At 32.2% G+C, this 18,267-nt stretch overlaps 3 protein-coding genes across 4 annotated transcripts; 2 read left to right on the top strand and 1 right to left on the bottom strand.

Annotated features, from left to right (window-relative positions):
- Positions 1–3,234: 3,234 nt before the first annotated feature.
- On the bottom strand, positions 3,235–3,567 carry LOC145950241 (B-box domain protein 30). Its single transcript, XM_083061302.1, has one exon. The coding sequence runs from the start codon at positions 3,565–3,567 to the stop codon at positions 3,235–3,237; it is 333 nt and encodes a 110-aa protein (XP_082917428.1).
- A 5,953-nt stretch (positions 3,568–9,520) lies between these two features.
- LOC109812774 (uncharacterized) lies at positions 9,521–13,564 on the top strand. 2 transcript variants are annotated; one of them, XM_020376823.3, is made up of 4 exons: positions 9,521–10,537; positions 11,931–12,458; positions 12,585–12,775; positions 13,073–13,564. In XM_020376823.3, the coding sequence occupies exons 1-3, from the start codon at positions 9,728–9,730 to the stop codon at positions 12,693–12,695; spliced, it is 1,449 nt and encodes a 482-aa protein (XP_020232412.1). In that variant the 5' UTR covers positions 9,521–9,727; the 3' UTR covers positions 12,696–12,775; positions 13,073–13,564. The 2 variants fall into 2 exon arrangements, with proteins under 2 accessions (XP_020232412.1, XP_020232408.1); XM_020376819.3 differs by having other exon boundaries at positions 9,522–10,537; positions 13,070–13,564.
- Positions 13,565–13,678: 114 nt separating this feature from the next.
- Positions 13,679–17,064, top strand: LOC109812772 (uncharacterized). The gene is made up of 3 exons (XM_020376817.3): positions 13,679–15,324; positions 16,011–16,541; positions 16,766–17,064. The coding sequence occupies exons 1-3, from the start codon at positions 14,485–14,487 to the stop codon at positions 16,874–16,876; spliced, it is 1,482 nt and encodes a 493-aa protein (XP_020232406.1). The 5' UTR covers positions 13,679–14,484; the 3' UTR covers positions 16,877–17,064.
- Positions 17,065–18,267: the final 1,203 nt, after the last annotated feature.

The following is an 18,267-nucleotide window of genomic DNA, read 5'->3' on the forward strand; positions in this document are numbered from 1 at the left end:
TTTTGTTTTTTTTTTATTTTAAAATTTCAAAGGATAAGATTTCTTTTTGTCTTTTATTTTTTTAAATTTTTTTAATATTTTAATCTTAAATTTAAGTTAATTTAGTCTTTTTAAATAGTGATATTTTTCATTTTTATTACGATTTTGATTTTTTTTTTTCATTATATGAATTTTGTAGCACTGCATTCAATCATTCATATTATATATATACTCAATTTAAAAATAAATTTATCTAAATTTATTTATTTATTAACTTACATTCTAAATCAAATTTAACTCTTAAATTAAAAGTTCTTGATATATATATTAAGTTTATAAATTAAAAAATAAAAAAAATATTTAATATTTCATTATATAAATTATAATCAATATATAAAATGATTTTATAATTATTTATTAATTTAAATTATTGAAAAAATATAAAATAATTTTTAAAATTGTAAATTTTGCATACTTAATTCTTGTATTAAGAACTTTTAATTTAATAATTAAATCATTAAAATTTAATATAAAATATAAATTATTGAGTGAAATAATTTTAAGTATACTTATTTTTAGAATAAATAAATTATCTCTCTATTTATTTATGTATCTAAGTGATAGATAGGATGATATAGAGTAAAAATGAGTTTAACAAGCTATTAAAAAAATTATTATCATATTATTTTTTAATTATATTTAAATTTATTTTCATATAATTTGTATTATGTTTATATTTTTTTTTTCTAATATCATTTGAGTTCAATAATATTTATGAAGGAGGATTTAATGAAATGAATTTATTGAATAAGATAAAAATGTTTAAAATTATGTCATAAAATTAAACATAATAATTGGTTCATAAGAAAAATTAATTCATTTAAAAAATAAAGGATCAAAATAAGTTGTAAACATATCATAAAAATCAAAATTATAATTTAATCAACTTTTAAATAAAAAGTTTATATATATCTCTATATGAGTAAAGTAATAGTTTATGATTTATTAATTTGGATTTGTTTGAGAAATTGTTGAAGCCAAGTTTATTGGAGAAAGATAGAGATGTCCTTTTTTCTATGAGCATGTACAAAGCTCGTGGGCCATATATGTTTCAACCGATTTGAAGATGAGTGATGATGGATATGGATGAGGGAGGTGGTACTGATGATAGTCGTAATAGGAGGTTCTAACAATGACAATGATTAGCAGGGTAATGATAACAATGAGACAAGGGGTGATGACAATAATCCATTATATATGGTGGTAAGATATATGTTGGTTAGGAAAATAATAGGAATGGTGGTGATAACTGCCATATATCAATAGTAATAATATAATTATGATAATGATATGGTAATAGTAATTATATAATTACGGTTCACATAGTCAAAGAAAATGAAGTAATAAGTAATATGTGTTTTCAGGATTAACTAATATGACATAACTACCTAATAGCAACCCAAGAATCTTAGTAAAGGTAACATAGCGGATAAAATTATGAACATGAAATGATGAAAAGTAAATATTAAAAGACTAAGTTAAATAGAGCGTTAAGCCAACTAATATGAGACTGTGTTGTATATTTTGTGTGAATATTTTAAAAGGTTAATATATTTATTTAATTAAGTTTAGAAAATTACTTTAGTTTTATTAAAGTTTTTTTTATATAAATTACTCTTGTTGACTTGGTTATTTAAGAGTTATGTTTGCCTCATTCTATTAATCAGGTCAAACGTAGGTGGATTTAGAAATATATATTTTTTAATTATAATTATAACAGTTGAGAAAGATTTTGTAGAGCTCTTTACGCAGTTCTATTCTTTTCACTTTTTTTCTCTTTATAAGATCATCATCTCGTTAATTTTTATTAAAATGCTTGTTAGTTATATTGTTCCGATTTATTATTGAGAAACATCGTATTATGTCTTGAGGATTTGTGTATATATGAATATAATATTTAGAGTTGTTGAAAGTTTATGATAGATTGTTCGTGATTGATGTGAAGATAAATAAACATGCATGTGTGTATGTGAGTCTTTTGAAGTATTCCAAAAATCAAAATAATAATAATGATTGCTTTGATTGATAAATAGATAAAGGGTGACAAACTTTATGGTTGAATCCCAGTTACAATTTTCTTTTATTAATTCAATTGAATATGTGAACTGGGTTATATGTTTAGATATATCAGAAGAAATGTGATTTTAAGATAATCTTTTTTTTATGATTTATCTTAAGAAATGTGAGTTATAGATTTATGAATCTAATTTAATTTTGTAAAATTTGTTTTATGTTTAGAAATGGATTTTATATTAGATCTATCAAAAGAAATGTTATTTAAGATAATATATTTTATGACTCATTTTAAAAAATATAAATTATAAATTTAACTCAATCTCATAAAATTTGATTTGTAAAATAAAAATTATCTTTACTTATATATTTTGTTTTGTCTTTATTTTTATTTGATGAAATTTTTAGATTTTCCCTTCAAAACTATTAGATTTTGTATACAGATAAATAATATGACTTTTTAATGAATCTCGGATGATTTTAGAACGTATATTTAGACCTAATTTAATTATATAAAACTGTCAAGATTATTCCACACTTATATATTTTATCTAGATTTTTTCTTTAATTGATATGAAATTTATATATTTTTTTAAAATAATGTGTTATTTTATAGTAAAATTAAAAGGGGAAAAATTGCAGTTATGGGTGGTTGATTTAGATCAAGTTTATTTAAGAAATTAACTTCTTTTTTTTCTTAAATTATATTTATGAACCATATATTAAATTCCTAACATATATTTAACAAAAAATTATTTATCAATTAAGTCATTACACCAAAGAGTATTTCCTCAACAAATATAAGGATTAATCTTTTTCAGAAACTTGATAAATATACTAATTAGATGAGTATTTATAGTTTGAGTTTTCTGTATTAGTAAAAATCAAGATTGAATCTCGTATCACTTGATTAAGTATGGTGAGTCCTTCACCACTTAAGCCCAACTAAGTTGGTCTCTTTATTCTGTATTAACCATAGATATTATATATTTGAAATCTGCATGTACTACACAAGTCATAGGAAATCTAAAACATTACGTGCCTATACCTTAATTTCCACTAACTCTCTTCGTTGCAGCATTTTTTTTTTCCTGAATAATATTGTCATACAGAAACAAACCCAGAAAAGAAGATCGTCTAAAATCAGTAATGATGCAAACTAGAGAAACATGAAAGAGCTGTTTATCGTTCTTGAACAACATATCTGTCATTGTTGTTGTTAGGAAGGTCCTGTTTCTGCACAATCCATCTTACGGTGGGTGGAAGAACGATCTCTACCGAAACTCCAATCAGATATCTCTGCGTAAGGTTCTGACATGTGTTGCACAAAAAGCACCTTACGTGTCTAAGGGCCAAAACATTGGCTTTGTGAACCCAATTATCACATTTTCCACATAAATACGCATTATCCGCTTGACAATACAACGAAGCCTTCAACCCGCACAAGTCACAAGATGCTGAACCTCTTGTTGAAGCCAACGGAGCAACATTTTTTTCTTCTGCACCTTTGCACATTTTGAGAAAGTTCTTGCTATTTCATAAGCTTAGATATGAACATGGTACCTAGTCTCTTAAATAAATGTTATAGAGCTTGGTAGTGGTGTTTGAGTTAGTGGTCTTCATAGCAACTCGTCATCTTGAATCATATGCATGTTTCTTGGACGAATTCTTGTGGACATGAACGAGAATGCCACTGCGTCACGTAACAGCAATGTTTTATTTGTTTATTTTACCCCATTTGTCCTTTTCCAATCATATGCCATGATATAAAAAGGCCAATCAATTAAGATATATTTTTTTTTTCAAACTAAGAAAAAATTAATTCTCTACATTGTTTAAGTTTCTCTAATGTAAAATCTAGTTGAAATTAATTTTGATACATAAAATAATTACGCTAAATAATTCAAATCAATTTTATCTAACTTTTAAATGAAGGGATATGATATTAAGTAAGAAAAGAGAAAAAAAGATGAACAAGGGAGAATTTAATGAGTTCACTCATATTAGTACTGACAAAGTTGAAAAGAAAGACAGAAGAAGCTAATATGATTACGCTTTAAGTTTGGTTAGATGCTGCTAAGGCCCCTACTTTATGTCGTTGAGTCCAGGCCAATTGAGGAACCTAATTAAAGAAAAAAGATTTATTGTATATGGTCTAGAATTAGCAACTTTAAATTTGTGATCCATCGATGCCCATTTGTTTCGTTTTATATGGCCACGTGAAATGGAAACCGAATTGATTTATGTCGTATTGGTATAGACAACTTGTGTAGTTTTATGATGTTTTTGTGTTGCACATTTGGATCCAAAAGCTTATGTACGAAAGAAGGGCAAGAGATATCTAGAGAGACTAAAAGATGTCCATAAACTTGAATGATTAGTGATCAATTATAGATATTATATTTTTTTCTGTGGGTAAAAGGATATTATATATTTTTATTTTTATTATTTTAAATAATAGAATGTTGACACTAAATAAACATTTTTCATCATCAAATAAGGTACTATTATATGGTAGGGACCAGGGAAGTTACTCTAGTAATATTTTTTTTGTAGAATTATTATATAAAAAAGGTACTTTTATGTTGTCAAATTAAATGAATGCAATTGCTTTTCACATCCCATTTTTTATTTGTGACTTTGGTCTTTTTATAATATTTAATTGTGATTTTAATTTTCTTAATTTTGTAAAATTTATAATTTTGGCCTTACCTACTAAATGTTTGTCAATTGATCATTTTAAATTATAACATTAATTATGACATGACACTAAATAGTTAATAATATTTAAGTTAAACAACACTTCTAATCTCTATTTGTATATAAATAAATGGGGATTAAAAGGGTAATTTAGTATAAATATTATTAAATATTAATTATTATGTCATTTATTTAATGTTAGATTATAATTAATGTTATAATTTTAATGATTTAATGGGAGAATAACTAGCGATAAAATTAAAATGATAAATTTTACACAATTGAGAGATTAAAATTATAGAATTAAAAATTAGAAGGTCAAAATCGTGAATTTGATATTGTATGATGACAAAAAATACAATTTATCCTTAATATACTCTCTTCCATTTTTTTTTCAAAAATTAATCTTTAATAGAGGTGAAATGGGTCACCTAGACCAACTTGACTTTAATCTAATGGATCAAGGTGTGAAAAGTGAATTGGATTGGACTAAACTTTGTTCTTGATGGCCTAGTTTATATATATATATATATATATATATATATATATATATATATATATATATATAGTTAATCACATATACACTATCAGTGTAAAGTTTTTTTACACTGGTAATCAATTATATCTTTCAATTGTGTTATGTCACTGTTAAAAGTAAATGTGTTTACAGTGACATGACACAATTAAAAGATATAATTTGTTGTCAGTGTAAAAAAACTTTACACTGACAGTGTATAGGTGATGAACTCACACACACACACACACACACACACACACACATATATATATATATATATATATATATATATATATATATATATATATATATATATATGTATTGAAAATATTAAGTGTTGCATAAGAAATGTTTGTTGTATTGTTTAGATAAGAAATTGAAGAATACTTAGAATTGAGGTATGAAAGTATCATACTTATAACTTAATATTAGGTTAATGGAACACTCGGTAAAATATAAATGATTGGATATAGTTTAAAGTTAAAATAAATCAATGTAAAATCTCATTGTGCCTATTTCTTTCTTTAACTCCTTTATGGTTTATTTCACACAAATTTTGTAACTCATGTTTAGAAAAATTAATTGAATTTTAAAAAAAAAAAATTGTTGAAAGATGTTTGAAACACACTTTTCACATATACTCTCCTTATTTGGTTGAAATTTAAGTGAATTCAAAATCCAAATTTTTTATTTTGGTAAATATTCAACATGTTATTTGATATCTCTCTTATAATTTTATAATTCTTTAAAGAATTTTAACTAATAAAAAAATGCGTTAAGATGGATATGTTACTAACACTATAACGACCCGCCGTGGCCGTCACACTATGAAACAACACTACACACTACTAGAATATATATACTAAAATAGTATAATAAAATATTTACAACACATGTTTCTAATCAAGCAACCAACAACAACCAGTTATATACAATAAAATATGCTACTATAAGGTAGCCTACAAAAAAATATCCATCTCCAGGCACTTCCTGTGGTCTCTAGCAACTATCTCCTAGCCTATCTCTGCCCTGCTCCCATACAACGTATGATCATCGTAGTCCAAACCACATGTAAACATGCAAGGGTAAGCTAGAGACAATAAACAACTCATAATAAACAAATATGAAACACATCAACTATATAATCATCTTCACATCCGACATAGAAGACAAACAACACATATACTATACATCTTAACATCATTTCAACTTATATTCAACATATCAACACTGATCAATACTTCAACACAACTATTATACAAACCATTTGAAATAGTTACCATATTCATCATAACAACAACCAACACATGTATTACACATCTCTCAACAACACATGTTTAAAAGAAACTTACATCATAACAACACTATCATCATCCTCAGCAGGGTCAACATACAACACAATCATAGCTTAACAACACAACAACATATATACAACTCGTATCAACAACAAATCAACTCATCAACAACTTATGCGTCGTCATGCATTTCAACTCGGAGATCTCCTACAACGTGGTGAGTAGTCTAAGTGGCTAGGTCCTACCGAACCAACAACACATAACCTTTTTGGGCTTGCTAGGTAAACAACAAATTTGGATATCAATCCATAACACGATAACGGTTTCTCAGACTTTGTCACTTAAACAAGGAAGTATAGTACTCGGTTAGGAACTAAGTTCCCGACTTCGTACTTTACTCAAATTGGCCTCTTGTAATCGGTATAGCTCGGCCTTGCCCCTATACCATGGTCGCTTTATAATCGCTATAGTTCGACCTTGCCCCTATATCGTGATCGCTTTATAATCGGTATAGTTCGACCTTGCCCCTATACCGTGGTCTCTTTATAATCGGTATAACTCGACCTTGCCCCTATACCGTGGTCGCTTTATACATGTGTGCCTCGACCTTGCCCACACGTGGGATTAACTAAGTCGTAGAGGAGAACAACACAACGACCACTCCAAGTGACAACTTCCCAAGGAGGATTTTTCAACAAATTGGGCTTTCAGAGCACCACAACTATCTCAATCCACACAATGAGATGAGCAACTTCGAAAACATCTCCCCTAGTCCTAGTTAAGGGTGTTCATGGATCGGTTTTTTTTTCAAAAAACCGATCCAAACCGAACCAAACCGTTTTATAAAAGTGGATCGGTTAAGCGATCCATTTTTTATAAAGGGGATCGGTTTGATATAGATCGTTTTTTTTTTTAAATTGGATCGGTTTGGTGCAGTGCAGATATCCACTTTTTACTCATATATAGATCAATTTTTTTTAAAAAACCAAACCGAACTGAACCGATCCACTTTGTAAAAATAGATCGGATAATTGAACCGATTTTATAAAGTGGTTCGGTTCGGATTTTTTTTCAAAATATATCAGATTTTTTAATATGGATCGATCGGTTATAGATCGGTTTGGATCAATTTGGATTTTTTGCACACCCCTAGTCCTAGTGATCAACAACTTATCATCACAGCTTAATCAACTTACAACTCAACAGCACAGCACAGCTCAGCTCAACAACTTAAACAACACACAACTTTTCAACTCATTATCTCAATCAACTTTCAACTTAAACAACATGGTATATCAGCACAACAACTCATCAACAATGTTTAACAACACATTTTAACAACACAACATCTCATTTCAACTTTAAACAACACAATCAACTCAACAGCTCAACTATTAGCTCTTGTCAACTTTAGTCAACTCAACATCTCAATAGTTAAATTCACAATTTATAACTCAACCATCACAAATTAGTATCTTTTCAACAGATAATACAACATACAATTCTCATCTAACAACTTAGTAACATGGTCTACAAATAAATTTTGTATAAATCTCAACACATCTACACATTTCACATCATGCTTCTCACAACTCACAACATTATCATTTCATCATATTTCACAGCATATAAATAATCCACACATAAATATAGCAACTTTAGCAACATACCATGTATTCAACGCATTTTCTATTTGGCACAACTACTCATTTAGTTTACAACACTGTGCTCAACTTGCATCTCTCCATTTCACTTTATACTCATCATACATCTCAATGTAATTATACAACCCCATATGAGTTCCTAAACTCACATACAACCAAACAACATACAATCTAGCTTTCCTTACCTGAAAATTGGCTCAAAATAGTCAATAAATGAGAAGACGAAGAAATTTCCTCCAAAACTCGACTCTCGGACTTCAATCCTCCAAAAGTAAACATCTTAGCGGACCAGAGTCCTTCTTTCTAAACTTCTCTCCCTTCCTCTCTCTATTTCTTTCCCTTTTCTCTTGTCCTCAACGCCTATTTATAGAGGCAGGAGTGGCCAGAACGACCCGTTTCGAATCCAGAATAGCCCGTTCTAGGCTCCTTTAATACGTGAAAAATTCACATACAGAACGGTCTGTGGTTTCCGTTCTAGCACGTCTAGAACGACCCATTCCTAAACTAGAACGACCCGTTCTGGAGTTAAATTTAACTCACAACAACCACGTTTGGAACGACCCATTTCAGTCTAGGATTTACAAACTTATTTAGTAGTTTGGAATGGTCCGTTCTATTTTGGGAACGACCCGTTCTGCACTACTAAATCACCCTTGTTTTAGTAATTTGGAACGACCCGTTTCAGTCTACTAACTACATTACAATACTCTTGAGATTTTTAATCATAAAATTTTTAATCATAAAATATTTCTTCCATAACAAAAAAACCATCTATCTTATCATGCAATAAATATTTGATTGGAAAAAGTTGCCAACTTTTTTAAAACACAATTCAATTCAACCTTTTATACATTTCATTTTTCCTTATAATTTAATACATTTTAACACATTATTTCATATTAGTTGAAATTTATTAAAAATATAAAATCTAATTAAAAAAAATCTAAGACATACAAAATTTTATAATCTTTTTAAAATAAATTTTAACTAATAAAATATATTAAAAAATGTCTACAAATTATTAAAATGTATAATTACTTTTTTTAAAAAAAATCTTACAAATCTTACCTTTTAGTCAATATAGATATAAATAATTCATTTTAGTTTTTGTATACTTTTATTTTTAGTCTTTATATTCTATTTATATAGTGACAAAAAATAAAATTTATAAAATTATAGAAAAAAAAACTTACTTAAAAAAAAAAAAAAAAAGGAACAGTTCCCTTATAATTTTGACTGGGTGAATTATGGGTTTAGCCCAGGACGGCCCATTAAGGAGTAAAAAACAGCGCACGGTGCACTCCCGAAGCACGGTGAACGGTGAAGGTCCCGTAGAAGTAGAAAGAGTGTCTTTGTTGCGTAGTGCATAACATGAATAACAACAACCGTAACTCGCCGGTTGAGTTTGTCCGTGTGCGAGTGCGAGCGTCCCTCACAGTCCCACGCACTCTTCAATTCAATTAAAATAAAAAGTTGGATTTAAATTGTAGGAAATAATTATGTTCCAGAGAAGAAAAAAGGAGCAGATTAGTAACAGTAGTAGCAGTGGCACCTTGGCTGTGGTAGCATCATCGACGAATTCTCCCATGAGAAACGCAACACCCTCATTCAAATCCTTCCTCTTAACGCTCTCGCTCATTCTCAACCTCTACCTCCTGTGGGCCCCACTCTCCCCAACGCTCCCCCAATCCACCCTCATCTCCCGCCTCTCCCCCACCGCGCGCCGCCACCTTCTCTTCTCCGTCGCCTCCTCCTCCCTCTCCTGGCCCCGCCGCCTCCCCTACCTCCGCCTCTGGCACTCCCCCGCCACCACCCGCCTCCTCGCCTTCCTCGACAAACCGCCGCCGTCCACCAACTCCTCCCACTCTCCCGAGGTCGTTATCTCCGCCGACACCGACGCCTTCCCGTACTCGTTCCGCGGGGGGCTGCGCTCGGCGATCCGCGTGGCGCGCGTGGTGAAGGAGGCCGTGGATCGCAACGAGACGGACGTGCGGTGGTTCGTGTTCGGCGACGACGACACCGTGTTCTTCGTCGACAACGTGGTGAGGACGCTCGCCAAGTACGACCACCGGAGGTGGTTGTACGTCGGGAGCAACTCCGAGAGCTACGACCAGAACGTGAAGTACTCGTTCGAGATGGCGTTTGGCGGTGGAGGCTTCGCGATTAGTTCCTCGCTCGCTAGGGTTTTGGCTAGGGTTTTGGATTCGTGTTTGAGGAGGTATGGACATTTGTACGGCAGCGATTCCAGGATTTATTCCTGCGTCGCGGAGCTTGGTGTTGGATTAACTCATGAACCTGGATTTCATCAGGTATGAAATTGCTTTGTCATTATAATAATTGTTGAAATCTGGTTATTACTTTTTTAATGCTTATGGTTCAATTGCATGTGTTGGATTCATTGGATATCTTTTTCTTATTCTCTTTTGTTAGTTGTTTGCATGTTTTTAACAATGAATGAACGCAATGGCCATGCCTTTCGCTTATAGATCGATTAGATGGTCATGGTCATATGAGTGATGTAACCGCAATTGCAGAAATGAAAACCCAGAATCCTTGACAATGCAGCCAAATTGCCGTCACTAACCATTTTCTAAAACCATGGATGGATGCCAGACTAATTGGCCGGATTTTCAATGTGTTTGGAAATTCGTCTTCCATGGAAGAAATCACGTCAAATAATTTAGAAACGCAAAAGCTACAATTGCGAGCTTCTACATAGATATGAAAAACTACGTCACGTGTGACCAAACACACTTAGTTGATACGGGTTGTGGTCATCTCTGATTGAGTCGGTGGAAAAGAGAATTAAGAAATCAGGAGGGGGATATATGACACTAACTTGTTCTTTTAGTAATCTATGATGTGCTGAAGAGTTCATTGCTGCCCCAGTGACTATTCTGTTTCTTATTTCCTTTCTGGATGTTGGAGACATGTTTAGAAAGACAAAACTTAGATGAAGAGTGCAGACATAAAGATATTGCTATTGTTGCTGTTTTTTCTTTTTAATTTAAATTGGCTATTGATCTTAGTAACTAAAATTAGCAGTAGTTGTCAAGATAAAATGCTAATTTTGATTGGAGGACATTATCAACAATATTGTATCTAAGATTTGTCCATAGATAAAACACTAGTAGGATCGAGACAGTTCGCATTTCTATAATTGCTGAGTACCACAACTTCAATAACCAATAGTAATTATCTATAACTGTCGACACTTAACATGGAAGGTGACTATTTTGACCTTTGATATTAAAAAATAGAACCTATCCTTCATGTAATAATAAAGGATAAAAAGGGAAAAATGAAATGGGTACACCAAAGCCTGTCATCGACTTTATCTATTGTTATAGATGAATCTGATAATGTGCATTGAGTTCTATTTTGCTGGCTACATTTGATGTTTGTCTGCACAATTAAATTGTACTTGGTCTCTCATGCACACTTGAGGTATGCATGGCATGATAAATCTTATAATTTGGTTTGAGATTTTATCTTGTTAAATTCTTTAGCAATTCAAACAAATATCGTAGTTAGTGCTTAGGAGTGTTGTCTTGGTCTTGAGTCTGATACTTTTACTGGATCTCATTTTGACTGCTTGACTTCTATAGTTCAGGAGAACCCTTTTATCATGTGATTATTCAGAACTAATACTTGTGCAAGAAATATGGATATACTCGATTCAGTCTTTATTTTTTCCACCAGTTAGATATGCGGGGTAATTTGTTTGGGATGCTGACTGCACATCCATTATCTCCTTTGCTGTCCCTTCATCACTTGGATGCAGCGGAGCCCCTTTTTCCTGACATGAACAGAGTACAGGCTTTGGAACATCTTATTGCAGCTGCAAATATAGATCCTGCCAGGATTCTGCAGCAAACTGTCTGCTATGATCGATCAAATTCTTTGACTTTCTCGGTTTCTTGGGGTTTTGCTGTTCAGGTTTATCAAGGAAATGAACTTCTACCTGACCTCCTTTCGCTGCAGAAAACTTTTGTGCCATGGAGGAGGGGTAGTAAAGCTAATGCCAATTTTATGTTTAACACCAGAGACTACCCTAGAGATCCTTGTAAAAGGCCTCCTGTATTTTTCTTGAAAAATGTTACATCTGATAAAAGGGGCATTTGGAGCAATTACAGTAGGCATGTTGTTGGGAACTGCTTTGAATCATATGTTACACAGCTCAAGCGGATCATAGTTTTTTCAAGGAAGCTGGAGCTTAATAATGAACAGGTTTTGTTAAATTAATCTTAGAAATGGTTAATTTAAAATTTGTGATTATGTTTTGTTCGTATGGTCTGTCGGCGTTCTTATTCTAGTTATTTAACTTTATGTTATCTTTTTTGGGTCTCACCACAGATGAATGCCCCCCGTCGTCAGTGCTGCAATGTGTTGCCATCTTCTAATGATACAACCAGTCTTCATATTAGACCGTGTGAAATCGGTGAACTGATCTCCATGCAATCATAACATTCTTTTAGGAGTGGCCTTCTTTGAAGGCTTCAAAATTTTCATGAGCGTGAATATCCGTGTTGCAGCTGATATGAGAGGTGGATGCTTCTTCTTGTTGGTTGATCTTATACTTTGTTTTTATAGGATAATTTCGAATGGAACTTTAATTATTATTATTATTTTTTTTTTTTGAAAGTCAGGGAAATAGTTTTTTTTTCCCCTCAACATTCTTCAGTTCTTAATTTGTTTTATTATATCATTGAACAAGGATAGCAAGCTGTATGTCAATAAGTTTTACATTTCTTCTGTCAAAAAAACAATTTTTATATTTCTGAAAACATTCTTATTATGTCCTGACTTTCCTGATTTCTATTTCCCCATCCTCTTTGCAGTAGAGAAAGGTCCTTGGCCTCTATGTAGAAGAAAAAATATCAAAGATAACTAAAAGATCTTGCTGGTGATCAAACCCCTCACAGAGTCACAGGCAGGTTTTCGTTCGTTGGAAAAGTGACCAACCTCAAACAATTTGCCTCAGTTGCCTAGCTTGTTTTAATTGCTTGGTAACTGAATTTTTCAAATATTTTATTTCTCAGCAATTTCTCAACAATTTATCTACTTTTTATGCTCAAAATTTCAGGGGAGCTCCCGTGGCATTTGGAGTGAGGTAACAGATCAGTCAAGGGTCCAATTTTAATTTGGAATGTGATCCCAACCATATTTCAATTCATGCTATTTGCCAATTAGTGCTTTGTCTGAAATTCTGTAAATTCTACATAATTGTTTGCCGCCTGCAAAGTGGTAATATATTTTACACATTGAACAGTCTGCTAGAAATATTAATATTTTTTATGGATGAGATATGAATGCGATTTCCAATTGTGCACGAAGCTGGACATCCCAATTAAGTTATATTTTATTTTTGAGTTATATCATATATGGGCTTCCAAATTTTCACGCCGTCCCATACGCAACTCGCAACAACCTACAACTCATCATTTTTCACCGTTTAATGAGTAGAAATACTTGCTATATGGTAATAATAATAATTATTATTATTGGTTTATTTCAGGAAACTGTAAACATGATATAACCTAGCATATTATCTAATATTAAAATTATTTTATGCATTATCTTAAATTAATGGTCTAATTAAATGTGAGTCCACGATGTAAGCATGTGGAGAGACAAATTTGATCAAGTCAATCTTGTTAGGGCGGGGTATACACAGATAGATTTCGTGAGGTATATAAACATTTCATTTTGAAGGAGCAAAACGGTAAAAAAAAAAAAAAAAAACTAACTAACAAACGTACAATACGGTAAAAAGCCTAAACATACGCATAAAAGCTTAAAACAGTGGTGTAACCGATACATGCTTTGAGGCCTGAGTTGTAAAACAAACGTGAGGCCAATTGTAGTTTCATGGCAAGCTATTAATTTTCAGGTGACAGTTAAAACTTAAAAGCGTAGGCCATGCCAAAAACTTAAGCACCTTACCTTACATGACAGGTGGCCTAACTCTAGTCCCGCCAACACCCTACCCTTTTTTCCACTCTCTTCCAAGTAGTCAATGCACATTATTTCAACAACTTGAATCCAATAACCACAAAAACCAGCCAACCGTGCGAATCTAATTGGAAGGCATACTAGAGTTTCGTCTAACATACCTACCCATGTTATTAACATGGAACATTAACTGACTCAAAAACGTCAAAACAATCTTCTTTCTTACGCCGTTGATCGCGGTAGCACCTTGCCAAGTTATATACCTCAAAAACATGTCTCAAACCGTTCTCACACACAGCACATGAACCCTCCTAACTCTTCATCCCACGACAGAACTAGATCCGTTCCCGTCACCATGCAGCTTTTTCACAAACCCACCAAGGCTCAGTCCCTTGTTAATTTCATTCTAATATCTTCTTCATTCTGCGCCCTCTATGTCATCGTATCAGTGCTATTGTTGGGGCCTTCAAGACTAATTCATGTGAACAAGACAACATCACAAGATGTGTCCGCACCAACCACCCTTGACCACCTCGTGTTTGGAATTGCTTCGAGCAAGAACTCATGGCTGAAGAGGAAGGAGTACGTGAAGCTGTGGTGGAACAGCAACACCCACAAACCTATGAAGGGGTGTGTGTTTTTGGAAAGCCTCACAGATGAAGAACGTGCAAGGAACGAGAAAGATACCTCTCTTCCTCCTCTTTGCGTCTCTCAGGACACTTCACGGTTCCGTTACACTAACAAGGGTGGACTGCGCTCCGCGATACGCGTGGCACGTGTGGTGGCGGAGACCGTGGCGATGAACAGCAATGATTCGGACGTGAGGTGGTACGTGTTTGGAGATGATGACACGGTTTTCTTCCCACAGAATGTGGTGAAGACTCTTTCCAAATATGATCACGAGCTTTGGTACTACATTGGTGCAAACTCTGAGGTGTATGAGCAGAACCGCGTGTTTGGTTTTGGAATGGCTTTTGGAGGGGCAGGTTTTGCTATCAGCTCCTCTTTGGCAAAGGTCTTGGCCAAGGTTTTTGATTCCTGTATAGAAAGGTACCCTCATCTCTATGGAAGTGATGGCAGGGTCTACTCTTGCTTGGCAGAACTTGGGGTAGGATTAACACATGAACCCGGCTTTCACCAGGTAACAAACAGTTCAGTTTTTGACATGCTGAAAATTTTGGATAATTTGATTTTATTCCTTTTGATCATCCTTTTTTGTGCATGTTTGGTGAAGGATTACATTTTGGTTTTGGTTAGAATACACTATGAGCTCAGGGGCGTTTGGTTGAAGAAAAAATTTTCATACCAAAAAATCATGTTTGGTGACATGATTCTTAGGAATGATACAAATATGTTTGATTAGTCATAAATATTTTTATAAATATTTATAAAGATTATTTAAGAATAAATATTTTAATTGCATTAATTAAACAAATTAAGGTTTTACCACAATAAAGCTTTCATTTTAACCTAAGAATGTTAGATACCTATCTTTTCATTTGGTGGAAAACTTGTATAAAAAATATTTTGAAAAAACTATCTTTCATTGAAATATTATTATTTTAGACAATAGACCCAACATGAAAGCAAAAGAACTTTTCATATACTAAAAGCTCAATTACATATTATCATGTGTGATAGGTTTATTGATTTTTATAATAACTCTCTTAAAATTCTTATAAAAGATGATTTCTAATTAATTGAAAGAGTAGGAATTTTTACATTAACATTTCATCGCAATTAGACTCTTATTTGACAAAAAAAGTTTATTTGTTTATGATGAGCTGAATTAAGCTTTTAACTTTGTGATTTATGAAATTGGATCAGGTAGATTTAAAGGGAAATACCTTTGGCCTATTGGCGGCACATCCTTTAACCCCTTTGTTGTCCCTGCATCATCCGGATTACACTGATCCAATCTTTCCAAACATGACAACCACACAAGCTCTCAAGCATTTATTTGAAGCAGCAAATGTGGATTCCCAGAGGATGCTGCAGCAAGCAATTTGCTATGACAGATGGTTTTCATGGACAATTTCAGTGTCATGGGGCTATGCTGTTCAGGTTTTCCCAAACCACATGCTTTTGCCAGAAGTTCTGAAGGTGCAAGAGACATTCAGGCAGTGGAGGAAGGGAAACATGTTGGCAAAATCATACACTTTTAACACTAAAGAACTTCACCATGACCCTTGTAAAAGATCCACCGTTTTCTATCTGGATAGTGTGTATTCTGGAAAGGATGGCATCATTAGCAGTTACAAGAAATCTTTTCAGAATTGCTCAAACAAAGCCGAGTCGCCAGAGAAATTGGAAGTGATCAAAGTGGTCGCAAATAAGCTAGACCTTAACATCAAACAGGTACTATATCGGACATTAGTATTAGAACTTGTTTGAATACAAAATTAAAAGAATTTTTGAAAGTTTTTCTACTCAAAAAAGCTCTTTAAATTTGGTAGAAAAACTTTTCTAATCTTATATCCAAACATACTCTTAGCATTCCTTCAGCCTTTAGGACTATTAGGATGATTTGACATTGGTAATAGTAATACTCATACTCACAAACTATTTTCTTTTATAATCAGTTAAAGGCCCCAAGAAGGCACTGTTGTGATGTGCTGCCATCTACTGCCCGGGACCAAATGGAAATCTCAATGAGGGAATGCAAAGATGAAGAATTGGTTTACATGTACTGACAAGAAGGGTTGTCTGTGACCCAATATTGGTTTTTTTTATCTTGATATATTATACCGAGGGTCATGTAATTGATGCTTGATGAGAATGCAAATAGATGAAATTACAGTAGATTAGTTAACAGCTTGTAGCCCTGACATTTTGTATCAGTGTAAAAATGCGAAAGTAAATTCAATCAGCTTATGATCAAGTATGTTTCTGCATTGCCGGCTAAGTATTTTTTTCAACTCAAAACTATGTTCCTAATCAGAAGGTAGGAAAACTAAGAAGTTATAATTAACATTGTTAAATAAAGCTCATGCTCACAGGATTGGTTGGTTATTTCTAATACAATTTGAAGAGAATAAACTGCTCAAGCAATAGGATTATGTGACCTGAAATGTGCCTCTTATGCCTAAAATAATCCAAATCACCGTGTCAAATATATTATCATTACTTTCTGCTAATAGCAATCTTCGATTGAAAACCATTATCAGATCGATGGATTTCTTCTTTTCACTTCTTTTCTTTAATCTTCATAGTCTTTCACAGTGCTATTTTAGGACATGCATGTTTGTTCAATGTCTATAAACTATTCATGCAACGGCACTAATGGAACAGCAAGCCTAGCTAATGATCTTCCGACTTGTCTCAAGAATGTAGCTCTATCTGACCTTCTATGACATTGCTGTGCCTATAACTTATTTATTTAATTATTTAACTGTTGAAAGTAGTTTTTCTTTAGACCTGAAACTTTCAAAAATAAAAATTTACAAATAAAACATTAAAACAATAGAGATAAAAGTAGCGCATCATAGTGTATAAACATAAGTACAATTATTAGTATTATTTTATCTATCCTGTTCGAGCTCCACAACAAACTCAGGTTTTGGAAAAACTCAAACTCTAGACTACTGTTGGTATGTGTAGATACAATAAATTAATCTTTGTTTACATAACCTAATTTTTATTGATTGAACATTATTTTAATTTTTACAATTATTAGACTAAAATGCTTGATTTATGTGAAAGTACAATAAATGAGATAGTACTATACATAGAGTATTTATATATATATATATATATATATATATATATATATATATATATATATATATATATATATATATACCACTTATATTCCCCAATTACAAAGGTTCCCGGAAAATTGAGAATAAATGAACACATTTTATGCTGCAATATTGCTTTAAAATTTTACACGGTAATTAACTAATGTAAATGCTAGCAAGTGCTTTTAAAGTACTAATAAAAGAAATAAAAATAGAAAATATTAAAAAAATATATTTAGAGAAATTCTACCATACCCTTTATATTTAAAGGGTTTTGGAACTATTTTTTTTTTTATTTTGTATTTTTAAAATATTTGACCATTTGATTAGATTGTTTGATTTTT

Source organism: Cajanus cajan, chromosome 8 (genome assembly GCF_000230855.2).
Source record: "Cajanus cajan strain Asha chromosome 8, NIPB_CcT2T_4, whole genome shotgun sequence".
NCBI classification, from domain to species: domain Eukaryota; kingdom Viridiplantae; phylum Streptophyta; class Magnoliopsida; order Fabales; family Fabaceae; genus Cajanus; species Cajanus cajan.